A 27,331-nucleotide genomic window follows, 5' to 3' on the forward strand; every position below is an offset into this window, starting at 1 on the left:
AACAGAAGCATTAAAAATAATAGCAGCCAAATTAGTCAAGTGTGTCTTTCAAGTATTTTTTGTTATTTGAAATAAACGGTAAATTTTATTTTAACTTGATGTAGGCCTACTAAAATAACGCTGAAGTAAAATAAATGAAAGCTATATAAACATGTTTAAAAAATAATAATTAAAATGACAAACTCACAACAAAATTACTTGATTTCTAAACAAAATTACTGTTACTAAATTGAAATTAACTTTTTCGTTACTTGAAATTAAGATAGTTTCCAAAGCTACATTTCTCATTTACATTTTGTAAAACTAAAACTTAAATAAATTAACAAATATATATATATATATATATTTTTTTTTTTTTAAAGGGAAAACTAATGAAATGACTAACACAACAAAATTACAATGGACAATATTATTTAAAACAATAATAATGGATCTCATAACCAGTCATCATCATCATAATTGCAGTCAAATTATATTAAAGCCATTTAAGTAAGCTACTTTGAAGTAGTAAATGCTTTGTGTTTTTTTCCTTAAATTTTCAGTCACTTTTAAATTTAATGAATAGTCTGCTAAAGGTGCACAGCCTGTTTTGTTTTTCTTTCTTTATTTTATTTTACTTTATTTTTAAGATTTTTATTTATTTATTTATATATTTATTTTTGGAACATTTAGCTGGTCTTTTCACAAACCAACTGGGCAAAGTTAGCATTAGCGGTTAGCATTTATTAACCTCTCTGGCGGTTGCTTCGTTAACACGTGAATCCCCGGTAATAGTACCGTTTCTAGAAACGATATAACACCTTCAAATATTTAGTCTTTCAAAGTATTAGCAATCATCTTAAATCTATTCATTTATTCCTTTCCACTGTGACAAGAAATGCTTTGTTTGGATCAGTTCTCGGTGCTAGTCGGGGTTTTAGTGAGGTAGGACAGTACTTGTGCTGTCACGCAGTTATTCGCAGTGACAGATGGTCTCTTGGCTGGATACGCTTCTCAGAGAGCGCCAGTCTTCACTGAGCTCCTCCACTCGGTGCAGCATGCCTGACAGAGCCTGAGGGAATCAGGACACACCAGTTATGACAGGGATAGAGCAAGCGTCCAGACATTTCACACCCTGTTCAGCCAGAGCCGGTGGAACATGGCTCTGCTACAAAGAGACACTTTGGGCTTGTCTAAAGATCAAGACAAGTCTGAAAGTCTGCGTGGTGCAGATTAGAGGCTGCTTCCAAACTACCACAGTGACCACTCAGACTTTGGTCATTTTGAAGTGGAAATCAGACGCCCCATTGTAGCAGGAGACTAGAATTTCTGACATTTTGTCTTCTGGTTTGACATGCAGTACTCCATTCAAACATTATCTTTTTATGAACATTAGCCACACAACTCATTTTAACATAGAAATTGAGAGACTCATAATATTGTACTATTTGAACAGAATTTGTATGATTTGTACACTGTAAAAAATCAAAAGGTGAGAAAACAGTACATTAGTACAGTACATAGTAAACTACATTTTATTTCAAGTAATGAATGTTAATTTACATTTTTATTAGTAATTGTGTTGTGTGTTTTTATTTCTTTGTGTAATTTTTATTAGTTTGTGTGTGTGTGTATGTGTGTGTGTATTCTTTACTACGCTGTAAAAAAAAATCAGAAGTTGAGAAAACTTAAAAGTTTAAGGCAACCAGCTTCAGGAGATTTTTGAGTTCTCAACTTTTTTGTATAAATAATAAGTTGAGAGAACTCAAAAAATGTCCTGAAGCTGGTTGCCTTAAACTTTTAAGTTTTCTCAACTTCTGATTTTTTTTACAGCGTAGTTAAGAATACACACACACACACACACACACACACACACACACATACACACACACACAAACTAATAAAAATGACATAAAGAAATAAAAACACGCTTGTAAATGTATTTACTTTGCGAAAAGCTAGATCGTAATTTTCTCAGAATGGATTGTAAAATCTGTCTCGGAGGAAATTATATTATAGCTTAAAAGTTGTTGTTTCATATTTGGAAACTTAATGGAGTTAGTTAATGGAGTCAGTTATTATTTTATGAACACTATCTTAGATATTTATTTTAAAATTTCTCAGAAAAAAAAAATAAAATTGACCAAAAAGTATATATATATATAAATATATATATATATATATATATATACACACACACACAGACACACGTGTGTGTGTGTGTGTGTGTGTGTGTGTGTGTGTGTGTAAATATATGAATTTCAGATTTTTGATTACACATTTTGTTATCTTGGCAAATTTGAAAATTTTGAGATGTTGGTCTTTGTCTCGAGAGAAACTTCTGAGATGCAGAGGAGTTAATAGAACGTCTCATAGCTGTTTACTTTTGCTCTTGTTCTGAAGCTTGAATGTTGCATCCTTGAAACGAGCCCTTTTCTCAGTCACAGTACTTACTGTAAGGAAAGTGTGAGAGAGTCCATGAGCGTATCGTGCAGCGTGTTTGCGATGTGATGCTTGATGGAGTCTCTTCCAGTAAGGTCACTTTACATTCACATCACACAGTACAGCTTGATTAATGGAGAGGCTGAGGAATGGATTCTTTAATTTGATTAATTAGGCTCAAGACCTTGTCTGCAGAGGTCTGATGAGAATTGAATATAAGCATTCTGAAGAGCCTCGAAACCCGCATTAAGGGATCGTTATATATGGAATAAATGAACATTATGTGTCAATCAGGAAACTCAATGAATGAGGGAGAGCTAATGGATTTGATTACAAGCGACCCCATTAAAACTTTTGTCCCAGTTTGGTCCCATGTGCATGAAGAGATTAGTGACTGGGATACAACTAATGCACTCTCATTATCCTCATAAGCAAGCTTAATATCATGAGGGCCTTGCCCAATGATGCCACAATTATCATTATTAACACAGGAAAGAGGAAGGAAAGTTTCTGTATGACCAATTTAGCCTTGTAGTACGGTACATTACGTTTGATAGCTCAAGTTCTTGTACAAACCAAACTATGAAAGCTAGTCTCTGCTATGGGACAAAAAAAAAAAAATAATAATAATAATAATAGTGACTTTTTATCTAACATTTTTTTCTCACAATTACGAGTTTATATCTCACAATTCAGACTTTCTCACAATTGTGAGTTTATATCTTTACATTTGTATAACATACAAAAATACATTTGTTTAACAATTTGATCAACAACATGCATTTGGAAAACAGATGAATGTTGTTTTCATGCCAACTTTATTACTAAGTCTAACCCAGAATTTTAACTGTTCACTATGATTTTTCCCACAACAGAGTGGAACTACTGAGCTCTGCAAAGTCAATATAAGTGTAAGATGTTTACACAGTATCAGCATGTACTCAAAAACAACTGTCTAGTAGAGCTCCATGTTCTGTCACAGGACCGACTCTCACAGAGCAAGTCTCAGCTCAAACTGTTTCAGGCACAGAACCACATTGCAGACAGCCTGTGTCTTGTTGGAAGTCCTTGACATGGAACCAACTTCCACAGTCTACCGCAGGGGTGCCCAACCCTGTTCCTGGCGATCGACTGTCCTGCAAAGTTTAGCTCCAACTCTAATCAAACACACCTGCCTTTAATTTTCACGCGATCCTGAAGACCTTAATTAGTTGCTTCAGGTGTGTTTGATTAGAGTTGGAGCTAAACTTTGCAGGACAGTCGATCGCCAGGAACAGGGTTGGGCACCCCTGTGTATATATATACACACACACACACACACACACACACACACAAATAAATAAATAAATTAAAAAATAAAAAATTATATATATAAATGTATCTGATCAAATTTTCCTTTTTGAGTGCACTATTCCTTTAAGACTCCAATCTTCAACCATGTGTTTGCTTTAGTTATAATTGGTCTCTACTTGTATAGAGAATTAAAAGGTATTCCATAAAAAGAACTGCACAGTGTCCCTTGAAGGCAGTTTAAATGATTGGCTTTTTATTATAGATGATTGCATAACAGCCATCTCCAGTTGAAATGGGCCCGAGGTAAAGCTTTATGATTTAGATTCCAATTAAATGACCTCACTCACACTGACAGATGAACTCAGAGCACGCCCTTGTGAGGTCTTTTGATTGAATGAGCTCACAATGTCAAAGTTCAGATACGGCACAGCTAATGTGTTTGACACTATGGACTGTGAATCTTGCCTCTTAATTAATTTCCTCCGTCTGACCCGCTGTACTGTCGGCACTTTTGATTGCAGACACTCCTAGGCATTTTATTCTTATAAAATAGTTCTTAAAGGGACTGTACACCCAAAAGTGAAAATCCTGTCATCATTTATTCAGTCATATCTTTTGAAAATGTTATTTTGTTCTTTAACAGCACACAAAAGGAGTTATTTATAGATGGAAAAACATAATCAGATTTATATATTTTCTTAAGAAAGTGTGAGTGGTGGTTGCCTGGACATGGTTTTTTGGTTATTCAATGTTATAAATGTTTTTTAGCATGTCATTTTGCAGTTCTTGCTGGTTTTTAAGTGCTTTCTTGCTCACCCAAATTAAAAGAGCTCACCTCCACATTTATTTGATCTCTAGATAAAAGACGTCTACAGATATTTTTACTCATTTTACAGTCCACAAGGCCAGTCTGATTGCGTAGACAAGTAATAGCACACTTCTTCTCAATAAGCCACATTATTTGAGGCATCATTCATGTTTGTAGTGCAGACCTTGCAGTATGAGCTGCACAGCAAAATGTAACACAGTTAGGGGATTTTGTTCAAATCATTAACCCTAATTATGGCAGTAATGATCCTATATGAAATATGAGCTTTAGCAACCACCGCTAATAAATGGATCTTCTTTAAACACTGTATAAAGCTTTTTTTCACTTCTATATTTGTGACAATGGCTAATGTAGCAGTTTCACATTATCACAGCCATGGTTACTATGGTAAATCTGTGCATACATCACAGGAAAAACAGTTTTACTAATTAACGTCCTGGTGAGAGGAAGATGATTCGGAATGAAGCGTCTGCCAGAAAGTTGTATTCATCATTTTATTCATAATTTACTTGTGTTTTGTCAGAAATAACAGCCTGATTATAAAGTACATTATTTATATTCTAGTAATTCTTTGGGGAAGCGTACCACTCTCTTAATTTAACTGTGTCTATTTACTGCACAGTGTGGGTGTGACCGAAAACCAATTCTCACTCTTTAGGGGGCTTTGGACTGGTGTTAACGTTCTGCTGAGATGCATGATTGTTTCAATATTGGCATAATTCCTCAGAATTAATCCAAACGATTGTTAAATTGTTCTTTGGAAACTCCATGAGAACAGAGGTTTTTCCATGACAGTAATTCATTATCATAAGTATCGACCTAAACATTTCATAAATACGGATGGCAAAGTTAAAAATCATTTCAAACCAATTTAAACGATTAGTTCACCCCAAAATGAAAATTCTGTTCATTTATTCACCTTCACGTCAATTCACTGACTTTAATTTTTCAGTGAAACCCAAATGAGATCTTTTGGTCGTGCTTTTCCACGATTTAAGCTTTAAAAATGACAAAAATGAAAGTATTGTTAAAATATCATAAAAATAGCTGTGATTCAAGAACAAATCATTCAGACTGGTTGTGTGAACTGAATAAACATATTCACTGAAAAGATCCAACAAAAAGAACTCAACTTCACAGAAGAGTTCATAGATCAGAAATCACTACTTCATAAACGTATCAAGGACTTGATACGTTTTTTGGTGAATAATTATCAAATTTGGATCTCAAACCTAACAAATACACTACTGCTCAAAAGTTTGGAATAACTATGATTGTTTTATGTTTTTGAAAGGAGTTTCTTATGCTCACCGATTGCATTTACATGATGAAAAATACAGTAAAAACAATAATAATTTAAAATAACTTTCTATATTAATATAATTAAATTATATTACACTAAAAATGTAATTTATTCCTGTGATCAAAGCTGAATTTTCAGCATTACCCCAGTCCTCAGTGTCACATGATCTTTCAGAAATCAATATGCTGATTTGCTGCTCAAGAAAAATGTGTTATTATTGTCATCAGCGCTAAACCGTTTTTGCTGCTTAATATTTTTGTGGGAACTGTGATACACTACCATTCAAAAGTTTAAGTAAATAAAAATAAAATAAATAAATAAATACTTGTATTATCCAAGGATTCATTAAATTGATCAAAAGAACCATTATTAATACTTGAGCGCCAGTAATAACTAATAACTGAGAAGCAAATCAGCATATCAGAATGATTTCTGAAGGATAATGTGACACTGAAGACTGGAGTAATGATGCTGAAAACTCAGTTTTGCGTCACAGAAATAAATCACATGTTAAAATATATTCAAATACAAAACAGTTCTTTTAAATTGTAATATTTAACTTTTTTTTATAACAGCTTACTGTATTTTACATCAAATAAATGCAGCCTTTGTGAGCATTAGAGACTTCATTCAAAAACATTAAACAGTCTTAAGTATTCAAAACTTTGAACACATTCAGAATATGTTAAATATAGTTAATGAGTTATATGGACAATTTTTATGTTCACATAAAATTTCACATCTTCACATACCCTGTTCTTTTTCACTTCTATTATATCGAAAAAAAATTGCGTTCTGCATTCCACAGAAGAAGGAAAGTCATATGGTTTCAGAGCAGCATTAGGGTGAAAAAATAATGACAGATGTTTCACTTTGGGTTAACTATCCAAGTTTCAGTTCTTGTAGTCACTTGAAGCTCTTTGCTTGGCTGGAATGTATGGGAAGTGAGTTTGTGTGCTTTTATCAGAAACAGTTTGCGTACTGCAGCTACGGAGAGCTCTTTTCTTCGAGTCCGGGCTGGAGTAAGTTTTACGGTTACACCTGGGCGTCAGAAACCTCGGAGGTGAAGATGAAAACACAGAATCGGTGGACGACAGCCTCGATGATCTCATTCCACCTCTATCTTCGTCGTAATCATCATCGTCACAGCACAACGCGTGATAGAGCGTCTTGTCGTAGTAATGGAGCCGTCCTCCAGATCCAAAGAGCCAGGAGGCTTTAGGGCTGTTTGAGGCCTTTAATGGTCCATTGAGGGCAGGCAAGTCTCCACAGCTCCTGCGGTAGAGCTCTAATTCTTGTTTCTTGGCTGTGGTTGTGTTACAGACCGTGTCTAGCAGAGGGATGTGCAGTAAGTGGTTGTCAGATAAAGTCTCATTGTGCAAGAGGTTACCACAGTCCTCGCTGCAACACACTAGTGTCAGGTCATCGTCTGAGTCGAGGTCGATATCTGATGTTAACTTGTCAATTTGTGCCACAACCTGAAGAGAAGAAAAAGAGAAAGTTGAGCCCTTGTGACATCTGAAGCTTTTGTAGTTTGCCCCAAAAATGAAAATTCTGTCATTATTTACTCACCCTCATGTGTTTTCAAACCTGGTCGACTTTCTTTCTTTAATACAATATCATACAATATGTCCATACAATATCAACTGGGTCTGAGCTGCTTGTTTTCCTCAGCTATACAGATTTGGAACGACATGAGGGTGAGTAAATAATGACAGAATTTTCACTTTTGGTTCAATTATTTAGAAATATAATAGAAATATATAATAGAAAACTGCGAACAGAAAACTAGCATGCTAAATATACTATTTTATTATTATATATAACATGGTTTTGGCAAGAGGTACAAGAAAAAAATAGATCACTACGCTGGCATATGAGCAGTAATATGTCATTAAGTAAAGCAATATTAAAAACAGGACTTTATTGTATGTAGCAATACTGAACATCAGCACAATATCCACTGTTCAGCATAATGTAAACCCCAAAATACCAATATAAAACAGTTCTAAATCCCATTATAACAGAACATTAAATATTTACAAGCTTTGTCTTCTAACTAGAAACATAAAATTGCACTTGTTTACAATATTAACTCTCCCTGTATAGTCCCATGTAAAGCACACTGGGAGCTAGAAAAGTCTCAGTCAGATTTTGTTAAAACCAAACAAAAAATTTGTCATGTACAGAGCTGGGTAAATTACTTACAAATTGCAGTCCATTACTGATTAAGGATTACATGATGAAACCTGTAGTTAACAACGTAATCTAGGTTACTAATTTTAGGTAATATAATCTGACTACTTTTAGATTACTTTTTTTTATCAAACTTGTTTTAAATGTACCATATTGATATAATAAAGCAAAGCGAAAGTAAATATGTTCCATGTTTTGATTTCAACATCATAAAATTCATTAAACACTACATTAGAGCGTGAATAGTGAGTTAATAAAAACCTAATAATTAATACATTCATAAAAATGCAAATAAAAGCAATTTAAACACTGCATGCTAGTGTGACTATTAACCAACAACAGAGAACGTCTCGGTTAGGTAAGTAACCCTCGTTCCCTGATGGAGGGAACGGAGACGTTATGTCGTGACGACATTAGGGGATTCACCTGGGAGCCCCAATCACCTCTGATAAGAGAAAACGCCAATGAAATTGGCTAGTGGATTTTGCATACCTGAGCCACTCCCCGTGCATACGGGTATAAAAGGGCGACAGGTGTATCCACTCATCAGGTTTTCAGCTGAGGAGCCGAGAACGTGTCCCTGGCAACCAGCGATGATTCAAGATTGTGGCATGGGGACATCAGGGAATGAGGGTTGCATACGTAACCGAGACATTCCCTATCTGTCAGATGTGGAGTGAGCCCTCACCCCGAGGGGCCCGGCTCGCCTTGGGACTGCTACGCCAAGGCGATGGCATCCACACTCAGCTCCACTGAATCCAGCGGCTCAAAGGGACCCCTCTGAAGTCCAGCTAGGACGATAGAGAGATCCCAGGAGGGCACCAAGGGTGACCTAGGAGGATTTAACCTCCTGGCACCCCTCAGGAACCTCACAATGAGATTGTGCTTTCCCAGGGACCGGCCGTCCACTGCATTGTGATGGGCCGCAATAGCGGCCACATACACTTTCAAGGTGGAGGGTGACAGCCTACGCTCCAACCTCTCTTGCAGGAAAGAAAGCCCTACTCAAATCGTGCACCTTTGGGGGTCTTCTCGGCGAGAAGACCCCCAAATGCTTCATGCTTACATTTTTTCTAGAAATCATACGTTTTCATACAATTTACATCATTAATTTATATGAAATCACCACCTTTTAAAATAGTTATGTTTTCCTGTGAGATTGGGTACAAAAACGTACGAATAAAACCATTTGAATTCATACAAATTAGCCACCAATTATCATCTAGTTTCTCAGCGATATTCTACAGTATTTTCTGACGAATGCCTGTAGTTTTATACTGTACATGTGGCTGAGCTTAAGCCATAAATGCGTAATAAGGATATATATCTGTATCTATCCTTTCCATCTTTATGTTTTCCATCTCACCCCATTTCACCCACTGGCATTGGAATATTTAAAATCTGTTTGTGCTGAAGGGAATTTGTCCTCCTGCTGTGCTAGTAACGGCATCTTACATAAGATCTCAACCATACGCTTATCAATATTCCTTCTCTTGCTTTACCCAGCTCTTTTTCTGAGCAGGGTCTCGAGGCGGGTGCTCACAAATCAGATACAAAACAAAGCACAGGCATAGCGATCCTGCCAGATCATAAAGTCTCTCTGAAGATTTTAATCAGATTATAACATGCATAAATGGTTATATATTATGGGATATTGTTTGAAATGAAATCATATGACTGCCCTGCAAAGACATTATGTTGCCCCTTGTCAATATTAAGCAGCTTAGTAGGTTATTTATGATGCAATTATGTTTGATTTCTCAGGATTTTGATGATAAAGCACTGCTCGGATTGAAATAGCAGAGTTATTAATGACAGCGTGTTCTGTAATTCGCTGTTTCTGATTTCGATGAGCTCAGGGCTTTGCTGCTGCCAAACTTTCTCGTCGTATTCAGTCGCAGGATGTGGCGTTCGTGATATAGCAGATCGGCTATTCAGCTGCGAGCCAAAGACTGTTGGGATTCGGTAATGAGCAGTGAAATGTAAACAGGAAGAGCCCAAATGACAGACATTCAACAGACCAAATAGCCATTCACAACGCACCTGCTGCTCGAAAGCGTACACAATACATAAACAATGCCAAGCTTTAAGCAAGGACTGTACAAACATTATGTACTGTATTTGCCAATTGCTATGTGTCGAGCGCTGCCAAGTATGATAAGCGCCATGCAAGGCTCCTGTCTGGAGGAGGTATTAGATCATCTCTCGTGGGGTTGTACCCTGTGTGCTGCTGTCAGACAGTTCATGTTTAATGCATTCCTGCCAACCGCACGCTAACTGATTGGAGATCAGAGTGCCACTCGATTGAGACGAGCTGAAACAATTGCTACCTTGTGAGGGGCGGTTTGACTTGAGGAGCCTTGCACACCTTGCAAAGCAGAAATGCTGACCTATAGAAATCCCCAAGTGTTGTGATTGTTGTAGGAGGCACTGCTCATAACAAGTGGCTAATGCATTTGCTGACTGTTGTGTGCTTGTATGCATGCGGGTGGCACACATTTCTGTAGCTCGATAACTGCAAGACGTATGCAACACCAGTGTTGGGAAATAACCAGTTACATGTAATGGCGTTATGTAATTTAATTACAAAATAAATGTAACTGGAATCTGATACAGTTACTGAAAAAAAAGTGCCTAATTAAATTAGTTACTTATGAAAATGTTAACGAATATAAAGGGGGTTACATCTGAATATTTTCTGTAAAAAGCTAGGATATTGAATAATATTAATTTGTTGCTTTGCCTGTTTTTTATGTGTACATTGCCCCCTGCCATTTAAAGGCTGTTTAGTAAAGCGATGCTATTCTGATGCTTTTGTTTGAATTTGTAGTACACCACGTCTGCCAATTACATCAAAATAGTACTGTCAGGATTTACTAAAAACGCGCAGTAAAAAATTAGCGCTAAAAGAGGCATGGACAGTTATTTTCCTTTGCAAAACTGAGCAACACCAAGGGCATGGGTTTGAATGATGATATGCATGATGCATTGTTTACTTAGATAAAAGTGGCTGCCGAATGCATAGAAACTATACAACATTACAATTACAATACTAATATTTATGTTTTTTTTATTTGCTTTTGAACATATAGTGCTTTTTTTTGGTGGAAAACCACAGGGAAGCTTCTCTTTTGAATTGTTTATCTTTTGTTGACAACAGATTTATAAACCATTCTTATTACAAATTTGGGAAGTTGTTGGGCAGATATTGCATTTTTAAATGCACATTATAACTGACTCAAACTCATGGCACTTGCAGAGATTGAGTAGAATTTACTGCAAATCGCTCCAAAACACTGAAAACTCTGTTATCATGTGTGGTTCACGTGAAAAAGATGACATATTTATATTATTATTTGTGATTTGATATTTGTGCTAAACCATACCACTATGTCTGGCATTTTTAGAATGAATTAAAAAATGTTTTTGGCCAATTGACGACCAATTCACTCAATATTTTTGTTTGATATGGTGATTGTCTTGGACTTTATACTGAACCCTAGTGGTGTGGATAAAGAATTATGCCATTTTTTTCAGTTACTAATGACATTTTTTTAAGGCATTATGCGCATTTAGCCATGATTAATTTATATCCGTGGGTGAAAGTGGCCAATAATTGGGGGGTTACAAATATAAAGTGAGCCAAATACTTGTTGGTCATGTGATCTCAAAATGGCAGTTCCCATGAGGTGACCCTCTTCGTGTAAAATAAAACACCATTTTCTAACCATGACTAGCATCTTCTAAGTATACATCATTTATAATAGTTTTCAAAAGATCCATTCATTCCTATTCTGAAATAGCAGATGTTTTACAAAATACAGAAGTTTTAAAAAGTTATGTTTCAGAACTTTCAGGACCAAAAGCAAAACAACAGACAAAAAGCCCATTTGGAGGATTGTTTGGATCCCCTATTTAAATCTAATTAAGTAGCAGGTGCAACAAATCCCATGCCATTCTAAAAGTTACAACCCGTACCATTTTTTTTATCCGATTTGTCTCACAGTCATCTTACCTGCAGAACCCCCGGTCTAAGAGCCAGATAATTGCCAAACCTTCCCAGAAGGCTTTTAAAGAGAGTGTGTTTGGAACAGAGTGTGAGTCAGAACAAGCATTTGCCCAATTTAAACTTTTGTGAGAGGAAGCCTGATTTGAAAGCAGTAAGAAACAGACCCATCACCACCATTGGGATTCTTAAGCAATTGATTTTTACCTGGAGACTCCAAAACATCTGATAGAAACCATTAGATTCAAAAACAGATTCTAACCTCATACATTTTTTATCATCTATTGCTGCCTTTCCCATATATTTGCTCTAAAAATAATCTCCATATACATTATCATATCTATCTACATATATATTTATGCATTTGACAGACGTTTTAATCCAAAGCGATTTACATGGCATTCAAGGTATATGTTATATAAGCTACTGTTGCCTTGGTTTTGCTAGCAGCATGTAGTACTAATTGAACTGCAAGAACGCTGTCAACCAGAAGAGTTCAAGGTTTGGCTAGTTAACTGTGCATGTGGAAAAATGTGTTACTACATTTAACAGTAGCCATGCATCCTGACTAAATAAAGTTCTTCTAACTTAGCTCAACTTCTTTAGTGTGACGGTATATATATATTTTTTAGACTCATCGTATAAGTCACAGAAATGTTTTTTAGTTTAATCATAATTTTAGTGTAGGCTATGTTTTATACAGAGTGTTCAGTTTATATTGATTACCAATTGTCAAAATGTATAATTTAAAATGAAGTAACCTCTTAAGTACTTTAAATGGATTTTAAAGTAGTGTGTAATAGGGGTGTGCCGATAGACGATAATATCGTGTATCAATGATAGTCAGATATATTTCCTGTGGCTGATGCCTCTGATGATAGCAAGACGATTATAATTATTATTATCATGCTAGTAATACTATGTAATGTAACAGAATTGATTAAAATATGTTAAATAGAGCTTAAAGTACTAACTTTAATTGCTATGTGACAGCATGATCAAATTAGCCAAATTATTGAATTAAAGGAACACGAAAAGAACTTTAGACATCCTAATTCTGTGTCCGTGGGGTCTGTAAGTGAGCAGTGTACTGGTTACACTTGGCAGCAAAGAATTCAGAATTGTGAAAAATGTTTGGCTGTTATCCATGGAATAAGAGACAGCTGAAAGACAGATGAGCATGTGGCAAAACTAATAACCATAACAAGATGTCAGTAGTAACAATAAGGCTCTGCTGCAAGGTGAAAGTGACAGATGGAGGTGTTAACTCAGGCAAGAGTGGCAGAGCTACCGGTGATGCCTGAACTTGGCCAAGGAGACGAATGAGACAAATCCAGCAGAGCTGTGACTGAGATGATGAGACAAATGCTAGTTTGGGACACTCATAGACTCAGTGACAGTAATGAGGCAGATAGATATCCACCCGAGGAAAGCGATTAATTAAGGAGATGTCTTCTCACATAACGCTGAAAGCAGTCGCCCAGCAGAAAGGGAGATAACCGCAAAAGAGATGAGACGTTGACAGGTGAGAAGATGAGGAAATCAGTTGCGCTCCCATTGTCTGATTCGCCGGCTGATAATTAGGCATCACAGATGACATCTTGCTTGTATGGGGTGTCATCCTGCAAGTCTTTCTCCTTGTTAATCTATCTGATGGTTGCTGTTTGGGTGACAAGCTGTCCAGTCAATAGCCCCTAGGTGGACATATCACAGGGGCATGAATGTGTTTGTGACCTTGTGTATGTTTATGAATTGTGCCCATTGTGGATGTGTCTATTGGTTTTTGTATATTTAGGTAGTCAGTAAGTAGTTGTGTATAGGCCAGTAACAAACTCAGTGAAAGTATGCAAACATAAATGCTTATCAGTGCATTGCAAGATTGCATCATTTCTGGGTTAAAATAAAAAATAAAAAACAGTACACAAGGGGGTGATAGAGTTACCAAGAGGGTGTGTTGTTTATGTAACTTTGGGTGTCATTTTCAAAATGGTTCAGCAACTTTGAGAATGTCAATAGAAACTTGTGTTGTGCTATGAATTGCTTTCAACAAATTTCGAAACGCAACAATGTGTGAAATCAGTCATGCGTACTTACATACTTGAGTATATTTCGGGTCTTACCCAGCACAGTGTAGGAATCAGTGCCTTGTTTAAGGGCACAAAGGTGGTAGCTTGTATAGAACCCTTAAACTTAAAAAAGGTTTGTCTTGTCGGAGATGATAGCCTTGAGGGCATTGCTCTGACATGTTGTGCAGCTACTCTTTGAGTGACCCAAGTTCAAGTCTCCCCTCGGGACTTACAGGGATGTCCAATCCTTCTCCTGGAGGACACTGCTCCTAATCGAACACACCTGAACCAGCAAAGCGAGGTCTTAAGAATTACTAGAACCTTCATGTGTGTTTGGGGTAGGTTGGAGCCAAGACATTGGCCCTCCATTAGCAGGATTGGTCATTTTGGGTTAAAGCCTACAACCTTTCTCTTACTAAATCACTCCATCAGAATGTGCCTTTTAACAAATCACTCCTTTAACCTTCAAAGCAGGCCTGTAATGTGTGCTTTACCTCCCGGAGCTCTTTTGCCACGTCCTTGAGCTCAGCAAGAACTTTCTCCAGCTGTTCCATGACCATCTTAATGTGCCTGCGGATCTCTGCTCTCCGGTCAGGGCTCTGGCTCGGTTCAAATGGTCCTAGCGCTGTGCCGTGAAACATCCTTCACATGGGGACAACAGCAGCAGCAGCAGCCAGGAGGGGACAGGACACTGGGCTTCATGTCTGAAGCCCACCACAGTGTTGTTTGGCCCTATCTGAATGAAAGACCCATTCTCTGGTCCAAACATCTTAGCATAGTTTTTTGCTGATGTTGGAAAACTTTGAAATCAGTCCAGGAACATCTAGTATCTCTCAGAAAATTCAAAAGGAAAACTTTCAAAAAGAAAGAGGGCATCAAGAAAATTGGAAATATGTCAGCACTGAAACAAACAGTTCTCAGCAAAGCTTTGATCTTTTCTGTATAATGTTAAAATTCAAACAAAAAGTATCAATTTTGGCATGAAAGAAGCTTTGTTCTCAAGACAGCCAGCAAATAAATAAATAAATAAATAAAACACCATTTTGAGCTTCTATTTTGTGAGGTTTGTGACATACCGAAAGTCAGTCTACCAGCTTATGTGGGACATCTGTCAATCTTTTTACCGGTTCTCCACATCTATATATGCATCCTCTGTTGCAACTCCACTTTTTCAAAAACGTATACCATACAGTGTGTTTTCCAATGATGAGAAAGCCTTCAGAGCAGGAGCCATCAGAATTTGATGTGAAGAATATATGTGAATATATATCCAAAAAGTGCACTGAGAATAGTAAGAAAAGTCACATTGCCAATCGAGCTGGCAGAAAAAGAACACATCCGATGTGACACCTGGGAGGACGAGCCAAAAATTGCTCCTCTCCAAGGCAATCCTGAAAGATACTGTTATGAAGAACCATCCCCCCGAGACAAAGAGAGTTCCGGACATCCAGTTCAGCTAACCCACACCAGAATTTCAGTATAGCTTGTCTTCTCTTGGCTTTGGTCCAGAATTGATGCCGTTTGGACTTATTGCTGCTCCATATGTCTATAAAAAGCTTCTGCAGAGTTGTCAGGCTTTTCCCACTGTGCTCTCGTACCGTGCAGCGTATCTCCTACCCCATCTAACACTAGAGACGGATGCACGCTCAACACCTCTCTTGCAATGTTGTCAGTCACTGATGCTCAAGCACTTAGGAAACCTCCCCCTTCCCTCTCTCTCTCCCTCATTCACTCACCCTCAAACACTCGCATTCGTTCTCTATGATCTCTCTTCCATAACTCTTCCCTCCTCTTTCATACTTGCTACCGTACACACATTACCCTTTAGTCCCACTCACCCTTGTCCTGTCACTTCCATCCTTCTTCCGACAAACACATCAATTCATGTACACTTCCAAGCTCGCTCTCTGCTCAGATCTTTTCAACCACTTGCCACCTCAGTTGGGGAAGCAAATTAATTCAATTCAGTGTTGCAGTGCAGGCTCGTGAATCGTGAATGCGACGGCTCTGCAGCAATAGAAGCAGACCAGATTATCCCATTTAGATCAGTAATGAATAGAAGACACATGCAAGTACATCAGGAAACCGCTCGCCCTAACCATAATTATTTGCAAGAGATGCTTCAGCCTCCTGTATTCATTTTCTTGTTGCTCTCTTCAAATCGCGAATCGACCAGTGCACTGTGTCAGCAAGTTTGAAATCCTAATTTACCTTTCTATAATGATTCTTCAAAACATCCTGCGAGGCTTGTCCCAAACAAAGGCCCTCATTATTTCTTAGGTGTCTCTGGTGGGAACTCTGATGAGAACTATCGGGGAAAAAACAACAGGGTTTAACACAAAACGAGCAGTTCAACGTGTATTCAGGCATATGGTGCCGAACAGTCATCTAGAATAACAGATCACAATTTGAGATGAAAGTATTGAGGAAAGGTGACATGACTATTTGTGCTGTGAACATTAATGATGCCTCAAATAGTCAGACTTGCTGGGGAAGGTGTGCTTTTACTTTAGGAGCATTTGGACAATTTTAGCCCTGCAGATGGTAAAACAGGCCCAAATAATTTAGATGACAGATCTGAGTCATTTCTTAAGGGCGATATATTTTTTATTTAGGTTAATAAGAAACCACCTAAACACTCTAGCAGTGCATGGCAACCACTCAAACAACTCCAAAGCAATGCAATGAAAACTGCTCAGAACACACGAGCAGCCACAAAGCAATGCAATGAAATGCTCAGAACACCCTCGCAACTGCAAAGAAACACAATAAAACACTCAAAACACCCTAGCAATCTTAAAGCAACACAAGTGAAACTGTCAACACATCCTAGCAACCGCAAAGCAATGCAATGTAAGGCTCAAAACACCCTAACAATCACAAAGCAATGCAATGTAAGGCTCAAAACACCCTAACAATCACAAAGCAATGCAATGAAAACATCTCAAAACACCATAGCAATTGCAAAAAAAACATAATGTAACGTTCAGAACTAGTAATCACAAAGCAATGCAATGTAATGCTCAAAACACCCTAGCAACCAGAAATCAATGCAATGTAATGCTCAAAACACCCTAGCAACCACAAAGCAATGGAATGTAACACTCAGAACATCTTAGCAACCACATGACGACACCTTTGCAACTACCATGGCATTGTGGCATGCAGAATTAGCATGTTCAAACACTACTCACATTTGCTTTAGAAAATATTTCTAGTTGTTTAGCAGTTGTTGTTTAGATGCTTGACACTTTTCATGGCAGCATGTTCACAGGCACTAAAAATGTATTGAAGTGCTCCATTTTATTAAAAGTTGGAACTGAGGACTAAATGCTGAGCTTTTGACATTTGCAAAAAGCTAATGCAATCCTAATTGCATGTGTGGCAATTTATGCATGCATTTAGGGCTAAGTACTAGCTGTTGAAGGAAACTTATTTCAATGCCCTAAAATGATGATCCAAAGGGGTTTGTTTTCATTCACTACTAACTGAATTCTTGTCCTTGAAACAGAATACCAGCTCAGAAGATTTTTGTAATCCGTTCATCTCATAGCTAAATGCATTTCTTTCTGAAAAGACTGAAACAAAACACAGTTCCTGATTTCATAAGGTCTTTTCGCTGAATGCAACTTCAGTGTTTCAATGAAATGTTATAACAAGGTCTTTCATTCAAGAAGATATGCTGCTTCTGTAAAACTCTTTCAAACAGTAGTATGCTATTATATTTAGTTCAATGAGTAGCATCTCATAATTAAATATGGTTATTTTGCAGTTTTTATTCAGGTTTGTTTACATTTTGTCAGTTTAGACAAGGAGTCAAGATGCAGATGTTATAAATGACAGTTGACATTCCTTAAAATTGACATTATTGTCTTGAGAATACTAACCCTCACTAACCTTTTCTTCTTATGTATCTGAATTGCGTCAACCTTTTTGCAAATGTAGTAAATCATGTTGTAATTATTCTATATATACACACAATAAATAATGCTGAGTATGCATACTATATACTATAAATAAGTAAGTGTTGTAGTATGATAGTATGCTTTTTTCAATAAGTAGAGACCAAATGCAATCCACCCAGGCTTTTAGTGCCATCTACTGGTGGATGTGCAATTCAAAACAGAAAATTTCATTACAGGGTGCCGTGTTATTTCAGTATCGAGATACTATTATGCTTTTGTTTTCATAATATCATTTTGATATTTTGTTTTCATTTAATGCTAGTTAAACCAATTTATTATTTTTGCTAAATATGCATAGATTTATTTCCATTTTAGTACATAAAGTTAAACTTACAATGGCAACTTGCTGAAATAACAACTTTATTTCTAGCTAATAATATTAATCATATTTATTTTATATAACATGAGTAAATGTCATGGTTTTCATTTTAGGTTTAGTTGTCTATAACAGTTTAATGACCCTGAATGGACTCAGACACAGAATGCAACATTATATGTTTATTATCCATCAGGGAGAGACGAAATAATATAAAAGTAATACAAAATGAACCAAATACAATTCATCTCAAACTTCAAAAACAACCACCTTCAGAAATCACAACTATTGAGCTTCATGTTTGCATGATTGATTGACTAATTTCTAAGTACAGCTTTTCTCAGGAAAACTAACATGTTAAAGTGTTTGAGTTGCATTAAATACAAATTAAGTACAGTAAACATAGTAGCTGAGGAGAAAAAAATATGGCTAAATTGATATTAGTACAAAATAATTTAAATGTTTGACCCTTATAAGTCAAGAAAAATTACAAAAAAATAAAGAGAAGTAGATAAAAATGAAAAGCTGTAAAATGTACTGGACTGTAGTTCTTGTCTCCAAGTCAACAATACATTCCACTTTAGACGTGACAAAATAATTAACATCTACACACATAGAGTGCCTTTGTACACATGGCACAAGGTTTGGTTCAATTCACAAATTTACCAAGCACCACACACAACTCACTATACAAAGACAACTATCTGTTTTGTGTTACTCTACTGGCATCTTTCCACTCACTTAACTTTACAGTATGAACAAGGCTTTATCTACTGGTGGGATACATAGGCATTAAGATCTGGGCACAAAAAACATGGTGGGTTTTGGAAAGGACAGTGACCTTAGCTTTTGCTGGTGCGGCTGAAATATAACATTCACACTTGTTGATGTGATCAGATCATGCATGACAGATGTCGATATTGCTTCTGTCAGTGTTTTCTTATTAGACGACTGTCAGAAAACAAACAGGTAAAGTTTAATACATCCAGTCCACGAGAGGCCACAAGAGGACTGTGGATGTCAGTTAGGGATGAAATCTCAGCCAAAGCTTTGCACAGGAAGTCCTGTCTTACCAAGCCCCACAATAGTGTACTAAACATCAGTTTGTGGAACAATTTACACTCAAAACACCCAAACACACACATTATCGAAACGTCAACAAAAAGATCTTTACAGAAACAAAAAACTCCCCAAACATACATGAATATTATATCACACATGGGCATATTATCACACATATTACATATACTGTACACTATTATTTTACCACATTCAACCATCTATTCATCACTAACCGGCTCCTCAGACTGTAAATTCAGTTGAATTGGAACAACAATTCTAAATAAATGTTCTACTATATATTACAAATCCACAATTTTCAAGTCCGAAAGAGTTTACATAATCTCTAAATATCTGTCATTTTGAATTTCACACAGAAATTGCTTGTCGATGCATAATAGAGAAAATATTTTCAGAAAAATCGTCAAACATGGACATAACTTTGGGGAGATGCAAAGTACTACGATACATCACTATGAGAGTAATCAATAATTAAAATGAAACTGCATATATATTGAGACAATATTACTTCATAGTGTGCTTTACTTGTTTACTTGTGGGGAATAAACCATCCAGAAGCTATATTTTACAGAAATTACTTAAAACTCAGTCTGAGATTATACGCAAAATAACGATTTCTGTGACAACGCGAACGTTAAAATATCAGCCTTCATCGCAGATTCAGATCATAATGGACTGAAATATATATAACAAGCTTGTAGATAAGAGCAGATTAAATATTTACTCTATTTGAGAAATCAACTAATGTACAAACATACAACATGTACATGTACAAATATTTCGTCCAGTTGATTTCGTTAGCCGAGCCTCAGCTACAGTACATCAGCAGTAAAATGAGACGATTAAATCCTGAGGTAAAAGAAAACAATGTTAACAAACACAACCGCAATCACTAAAACCTCAACAAGCCTTTAACACAAACGAAAATACATAACAACTAAAACAACATAAACATATGGCTTTCATTGTACCTTCACAGAAAAAGAAAACAAACTTTCTTTGTACTTGCATTTGATGTAAAACGCTCAACACAAACAATGTAATGTTTATAAACTTCCCAGCTAACAAAAATGTTCTAAGAACGTTTTGCTAACATTCCCATTACGTTATGAAAACATTATTTCAGAAAGTTCTCTGAATGTTCAAAATGTAACCGTTTTTTAAATGTTTAAAACGTTTTTTTCTTAGTTCCACAAATTTTAACGGAAAATTTTGCAAACATTATGTGAATTCCCTGAACATTCTGAAACAAGTAGTAATATTTTAAAAACGTTAGATGAACGTCCAGCTAAAATGTTTTAGAAGAAAAACGTTCTATGAATGGTGCATGAATAGCATAGCTAACATTTGAGAACATTTTTAAAGACCATAGAACTTTGAACAAACATTGGGCGTTACTGTTTCTTCATAACTCTGAGAGAACATTGCCAAAGTTCTCAGAACGTTCCCTGCTAGCTGGGTTTATACTTTTTCAACTGTGAGATCAAGTAAATACCAGTCAATGTAATTCCAAAAGCTAATTATTTCTTCTCTTTGTGCATAAAACGTATATTTATTCATAAGATGTGAGAGTAAAGATGCGTTTGATAAATAGTGGTAATGTGTTCTTGAATACAAACAGCCAAACAAAACATAGAACTGGCTTGCAAATACCACACAGACGAATCTGAATATCTAGTTACTATAGAAACATAGTGAGCTTTGGAATGTTTCCTTAGTGGTGCTCTAATTCAGCCATGTTTGAAATACGATAAGTGGAGAAACACCACATAACCATTAATTAAATCTGCCTTAATACCACATGGCGAGACTGATACTTTCCTATTGAGGGGTTCTAAATACCGAAAGCAACACACTTTTAAAACAATTTAAGCAAAAGCTTATGTATTGTTGTACTGGTGGAAATTCATTTAAATTCAAACTGGTCTGATGTATCTTTCTTTTCTCCCTTTCCCCGTTTCAACCACTGACTTTATCCCTCTGCAACGCCCTCCCAAATACCCCTGTTTCTGTCCCCTCCCACCATTGTGACTGAAAAGGATCTACATTGGCTCGTCATAGTTGTAGGTTGGGGCGGCCGAGTACTGTTGACCCTGCACGGCCCCCTGTGCAGCCCCCATAGCTGCCTGCTGTGCTGCCTGCTGGACGTGAGGGTTCTTCCAAGCACCGCTTGTCCATTCTTCCTGGGCCTTGCTCATGCTGCCCCCGCTGCCACGGTAGAATTTGTGAACCTGACACAGAAGAACAATTTATTGCACAAAAGTTGCCCTTTTATAGCTCAGAAGATCACCTGTCCTAACCAAGCAACAAGTTATTTAGTTAGTCAAAATAAGAATATATTTGAATATATTTAATATACAGATTGCTTTTATTTAAGCATCAGCTTTGCTACAAAATATCTACTTTGCTCAGGAATCCTAAGAAAAATAAACCAAAACTTAGTCAACTGCCAGCGTTTAGAGGATAGAGCTATAAAATTAGATACAGGGATATTTGAATTGTGGCCGATATGTAAGTCTGTAATTATTTATTATAGAACCAATAATCAATAAATGGCAAATATTTGATAATAATAATAGTCTAAAATAATCACACACAAAAAAAACTTGGTAAAGACTAGTGTTTTTTTTAAAGATTAAAAATAGTCTCTAATATGTAAGCCAATAACTGATAAATGGCAGATAATAAATAAAAAGACTATTCTATCATATTTAGGGGTGACCCCGAATAGTCGACGATTTGATGCTTCGATATGAGCCTGATTCAACTCCCAATCTCACAGTCGAATATTCGCAGGGTGTTATGATCGTGCCATTTTGGCTATATGGGGGTACTCAAATGTCTGATTTCACATAGAACTACCGGTTTTCTCCCAATAAGTTAATACAGCCTATTAGGATAATGCTGTAACTAAGAATCTGAAAAGAAATAAGCTTGCGTGAATAAATCCAACCAGCCCTATAGATTTAAGTTTCACTTTCCATAATCCGTGACTGACAGAGGATCTTTAACAAGACTCAAATTGACACAGGCAGAGTATAATAACCCTATAATATTTCGTCTAAAAAAAAAAACACACAATAAAATCAAAGGTTTTGAATGTTTTAAAGCAAATTTAGTTATTACAACCTTATAATGTACTTTTATTAATTTCAACAATTGTTAACTATTAATGTTACAAAATTAGTTGTTTAGTTTTTAATAATTAAATATTGAAGCTGATATGTAAGCCAATATTTATTTTCATACAACCAATAATAAATAAATTGCAGATATTAATAAGAAAAAAGGAACAAAATACTGAAAGACTTCTGTTGCTAAATATTAGTGTTTTTAACAGTTCAAAATCAATTTTTTGGTAAATCTGAGCATAGTTCAAGACCCTCTTGAGAAGCTCTAGAGAAAATGAGCGATTCTGGAGGATTTTTGTGCAGGAGAAATTAACTACTGTAATTACTGTGTTGGAGAAAAAAGATGTTAATCAACTAAAAACAATATTGTTAATATTAAGGTATTACACACAGCATAAATTAGTAATTGCTGAAATTTTAGGAAATACCATGAGATCTGTGTATATTCAAAACAATGATGTTGGAGGAACAGTAACAGTACCTTGGTGAGGGCAATGAACGAGAGAACAGCCACCGCAGTGAACATAATGGTTGGAATCAGCATAACAACAGCAGAGCCAATATTAGTGCTGAAAAAAGTGATGGTGGCCAGCCAGCCACTGTAATACAAACACATAAAGAAGACATATTCTCCTCATTAACAAGGTAGTTAGAAAGTAAACTACATGCAAAGCTTGTATAAAATTCAGAATAGAACTTAACATCCTAATATAACCTAAACAGACCATAATATATGTGCGCTACAAATATTTCATGACGCAAAAGAGTACATGAGTCATTTGAGTTTCTATAGGGTAACCGAAACTGGAACTGACCCAGCTTTGCTGTATGCGTCCACACTGCTGCTGGATTGCAAATAACCCAGTTTGGGTTGTTTTGCAAACCACTTCTGAGTTAAATATGGACAAACCCAACCGTGGGTTATTTTGACCTAGTATGTTGAGTTGTTTATTTAACCTATCATAATAGGCTATCTATCTATCTATCTATCTATCTATCTATCTATCTATCTATCTATCTATCTAATTTCTTACACACAATAAGCAGTTCTTACCATACTCCCCATCCCGGGATTCCAACAGTCTGGATGATACTAATCACCACTTGCGCCATGAAGACAAAAAAGAACACCATGAAGTTGAAAGAACTGTCTGTCCTATGAAAGAAAGAGTGAACTGCATTAGGGTTGTGCACAATGACATGATTACAACTCAATTTCGAAACCATTTTGAACATCTCGGAAGCCACAACATTAATTGAACTCACTTGAAGGCCTTGTAGATGGGCCTAAACCAGCACACGTATGAGCATGGGGTGAACAGTATCAGCCACAGAATGGACATACCAAAATTGGTTGCCCCGCCCCCTCCGCACATCCATGCTAGACAGCCAATCAGGTTCACTGCTAGGGTGGCACTATTCACTACGAGTGAAAAAAGTATGAATTTAATTTAAAATACTCATTTCATTCCATTCCATTAGAATGTATATCTAATTTCTAGGGCTGCCCCCTAATAGTCGACTAATCTTTAGTCGACCAGAAGCGGCTTGGTTGACCAAAATTTTATTATTCGCTTAGTCGCAGAAAAAAACTAATAAATAAATCAAATCCACAGCGAAGTCACGCAGTCCGTAACTACCAGATTGTTAACGGCTAGTCTATGGTAATACAGTATCTTACATCGGGCAGGACATCCAGACGCTCGCCTATCATTCATCCACCATAAATATGTATTTTTATCTGAAATATGTAAGTATTAGCAACTTTAAATGGCCGCTCAATCTATTGTTAACCTAGAGAAATGTGCGCTATTCAAGTGTCTGAGTGGAGTGTGGAGCTGAACAGTTGCTCACTGCAGGACAGATGGAGGCGCCGGTGCCCTCACTTGCTCTTAAAATACTCAGTCCTTACTGTTTTTCCCTGACACATTCATAATCATTACTTCTGCGGTGCGCTGTGGCAAGCTTTATGCATTTACTTGAGTGAAGTGACATACTGCCAAGTATGGTGACCCATACTCGGAATTCGTGCTCTGCATTTAACCCATCCAACGTGCACACACACACAGCAGTGAACACACACACACCGTGAACACACACCCGGAGCAGTGGGCAGCCATTTATGCTGCAGCGCCCGGGGAGCAGTTGGGGGTTCGTGGTATTGAGGGTGGAGAGAGCGCTGGACATTCACTCCCCCCACCTACAATCCCTGCCGGCCGGAGACTCGAACCTGCAACCTTTGGATTACGAGTCCGACTCTCTAACCATTAGGCCACGACTTCCCCTTGAGCGCTTATTAGGTTTAGACAATTAAAGGTTCTTTATAATGATTTAAATGGTTTATTAAAAAACATGCGATTAGTCAACTAATGCTTAAAATGAACGACTACTAGTCAACCAGAAAAATCCTTAGTTGAGGACAGCCCTACTAATTGCATTTGTTTCATAATTTGATGTTGTAGATGAAAGCATTACAAGGAAAAGATAAATTATCACATTTATCGGAACAAGGCAGATACCGAAAAATGTGCACATGTATGACACACAGTGACTAAAATCTAATTGCCAAGCAATCTAATTCTAATCTAGAATATGTTTTAGATACTAATACAAATTTACATTTATCTCCACAAACACTTACTTTCTCAACTCCCAGACCCATTTCAAAATAGTTCCCAATTTGTGAGCCAACAAAAAAAAAGGGATTTTGTAAATATTCTACAAGTCAAAAGCAAATCTAATGCTTGTGATTCTCATTATAGCATAGTAAACTGGACAACAACACAAGAGTAATGTGACACCCCACATTTTTACTTGTGGACTGACAGATCAAAATCCAAAACCTGTCTGTACAAGTTTTCCTGTGTCTGTTTCTCTCAGTGTTTACAGTGAAAACAAATGTGACACTGTAATGGCAAATAGAGCCACATGATAGTAATCTATTCACACCACAATGAACATTAAATGACATGCACTGAGAATACTGCAAAAATATATAATATATTCTGAAATATGAACGCACATATCCATAGGTAATACAGTCGTTTGCACATTGTACGCCACTGGTCTGGGATCTCGTTGAAGTCTTGGTAAAAACATGGTTTCAGTGGAATGAACCGTGGAAGAGGAGGGAAATTGTTTTCTGTGAGGAAAAAAAACACAAATTAAAACAAAACTAATAAAAATAGCATAGTACTATTTGGACATGGCAGGACCATGCAGTACATTACAGTATCATGTAAATACCATGGTACTTGAATATGTTAACACTTCAGTTTGGTTTAAGAAAGTTGTAAGCTCTCACCTGCCATGGAGATTATTTTTCCAGATCACCAACGTTAAACTGTAATATTTAAAAACCTGTAAAAACACACATTACAGACACACAACAAATTCACATACTGAAAGAAACACTGCAGAGAGTGTGCATAGTACAACAGGTTATAACCTCATTAGTATATTCCAGTGTGAAAGGGAAGCTTATTCTTTGAAATCGATCTAAACTTTGCTAAGTATAACCATACAGCCTGGTAGCAATGAAATAACTTGATTAAACACAACTTAGCACACAAGCTAGATCCCTAGTAAAGCAAATGATTCCTTATTCAGTATTAAACATGACATCTGTAAACCTTAAGACTGACCATGTTTGCATGCACATTATTTTCAGAATGGTTAATATTCTGATAATACAGAAACTTGTTAGTAATTTATTTACTGATTTAAAAAACTGCGGCTTCAATATTCTTTTTGAGGTATTTGTGTTTGTAAAAGGTAAAAACCACTAAAAAAATAAAAATATATAAATCCAAATGTTTCTTAAAGCCCACAGGAACAGGAAATTACCAAGTTTGCCTCCAAACTGACAGATTGACTTTATTTTTTTACAACTAAAATGATGTTTATTGATTCACATATATGAGCTAATTCACTGTAAATATTCCAAACAAGATTAATATTCCAACATTTTACAAATACTGGTTTCATTTGTTCATGGCAGTCGGGTTATTTGCATGATGCTAAAATAAAATAGTAATATGGATGAGTAATATTTCCGATCATATAAACCAAGTGATTGCCCACAATAATGATGCATTGTTGTTATCATAACCTTTGATTTGATCCTTGAACTGTATAAGCAATACCGGTTAATGAGGCCTGGTAACGGAATCATATATTATTCGACTGTCAAGACGACACGATATGAAACGATAATCTAGTTGCCATACCATTCATCCAAATGGGAGGTATCATTATAAAACGCAAGATTAGACTCGAAAGAGAAAACAAAAGCAAAAGAATATTTATCAATGGTATTTCACTAATTTCAGAGCGGTATCGAGGTCGAGCTGAGCGCCCTTCAAGGGAAAAGATGGTGCTGAACGGGTGGTGTTTTAACAGTGCAAGCGAAGATTGCATGCATTTCTGATTTTACCTGCATATAAGACACAATACATCTGTTCTGAGTGCATAAATGTGAAAAACGCGGGTGAGAAAGTGAAAACCCTTACCTTCTCGCGCGTTCACCCAAGAATATGTTACCGATGCACGCGTCCACTCGCATCTAATAAACCACTTTCCCTTCAGTTATCGATGCACTTGTGATGGGGATGTTTTCCAAATCCGTTATCTTATAAAATGATATTGGGAATATGGGAGTGAAAACAATCACGTCACGGCACTCCTACACACGCACGCGCGTCGATGAGCATCAGTTCGCGCGTG

At 36.6% G+C, this 27,331-nt stretch overlaps 2 protein-coding genes across 3 annotated transcripts in view; both read right to left on the bottom strand.

Annotated features, from left to right (window-relative positions):
• Window positions 1–6,739: 6,739 nt before the first annotated feature.
• Window positions 6,740–14,755, bottom strand: LOC306868603 (inhibitory synaptic factor 1-like; the record flags this gene model as incomplete). Its single annotated transcript, XM_079414856.1, has 2 exons — window positions 6,740–7,324; window positions 14,609–14,755. 2 exons carry the CDS (start codon window positions 14,753–14,755, stop codon window positions 6,740–6,742), a joined length of 732 nt encoding a protein of 243 aa, XP_079270982.1.
• Window positions 14,756–18,563: 3,808 nt separating this feature from the next.
• Window positions 18,564–27,331, bottom strand: part of LOC306868378 (secretory carrier-associated membrane protein 5) — an 8,798-nt gene continuing 30 nt past the window's right edge. The window contains exons 1-8 of one of the 2 annotated variants that reach the window (XM_079414483.1): window positions 27,118–27,331; window positions 25,911–25,966; window positions 25,629–25,748; window positions 23,873–24,029; window positions 23,661–23,762; window positions 23,088–23,205; window positions 21,522–21,706; window positions 18,564–20,324 (exon numbers count right to left, since the gene is read on the bottom strand). The exon at window positions 27,118–27,331 is cut by the window's right edge and continues 30 nt beyond it. In XM_079414483.1, the coding sequence (XP_079270609.1) occupies window positions 20,318–20,324; window positions 21,522–21,706; window positions 23,088–23,205; window positions 23,661–23,762; window positions 23,873–24,029; window positions 25,629–25,748; window positions 25,911–25,917 (696 nt within the window). In that variant the 5' untranslated portion in view covers window positions 25,918–25,966; window positions 27,118–27,331 and the 3' untranslated portion in view covers window positions 18,564–20,317. The remainder of the gene's footprint in view (window positions 20,325–21,521; window positions 21,707–23,087; window positions 23,206–23,660; window positions 23,763–23,872; window positions 24,030–25,628; window positions 25,749–25,910; window positions 25,967–27,117) is intronic. The other variant, XM_079414484.1, reaches the window with a different exon arrangement.

This window comes from Barbus barbus, assembly GCF_936440315.1.
Source record: "Barbus barbus genome assembly, chromosome: 50".
Classification (NCBI taxonomy): domain Eukaryota; kingdom Metazoa; phylum Chordata; class Actinopteri; order Cypriniformes; family Cyprinidae; genus Barbus; species Barbus barbus.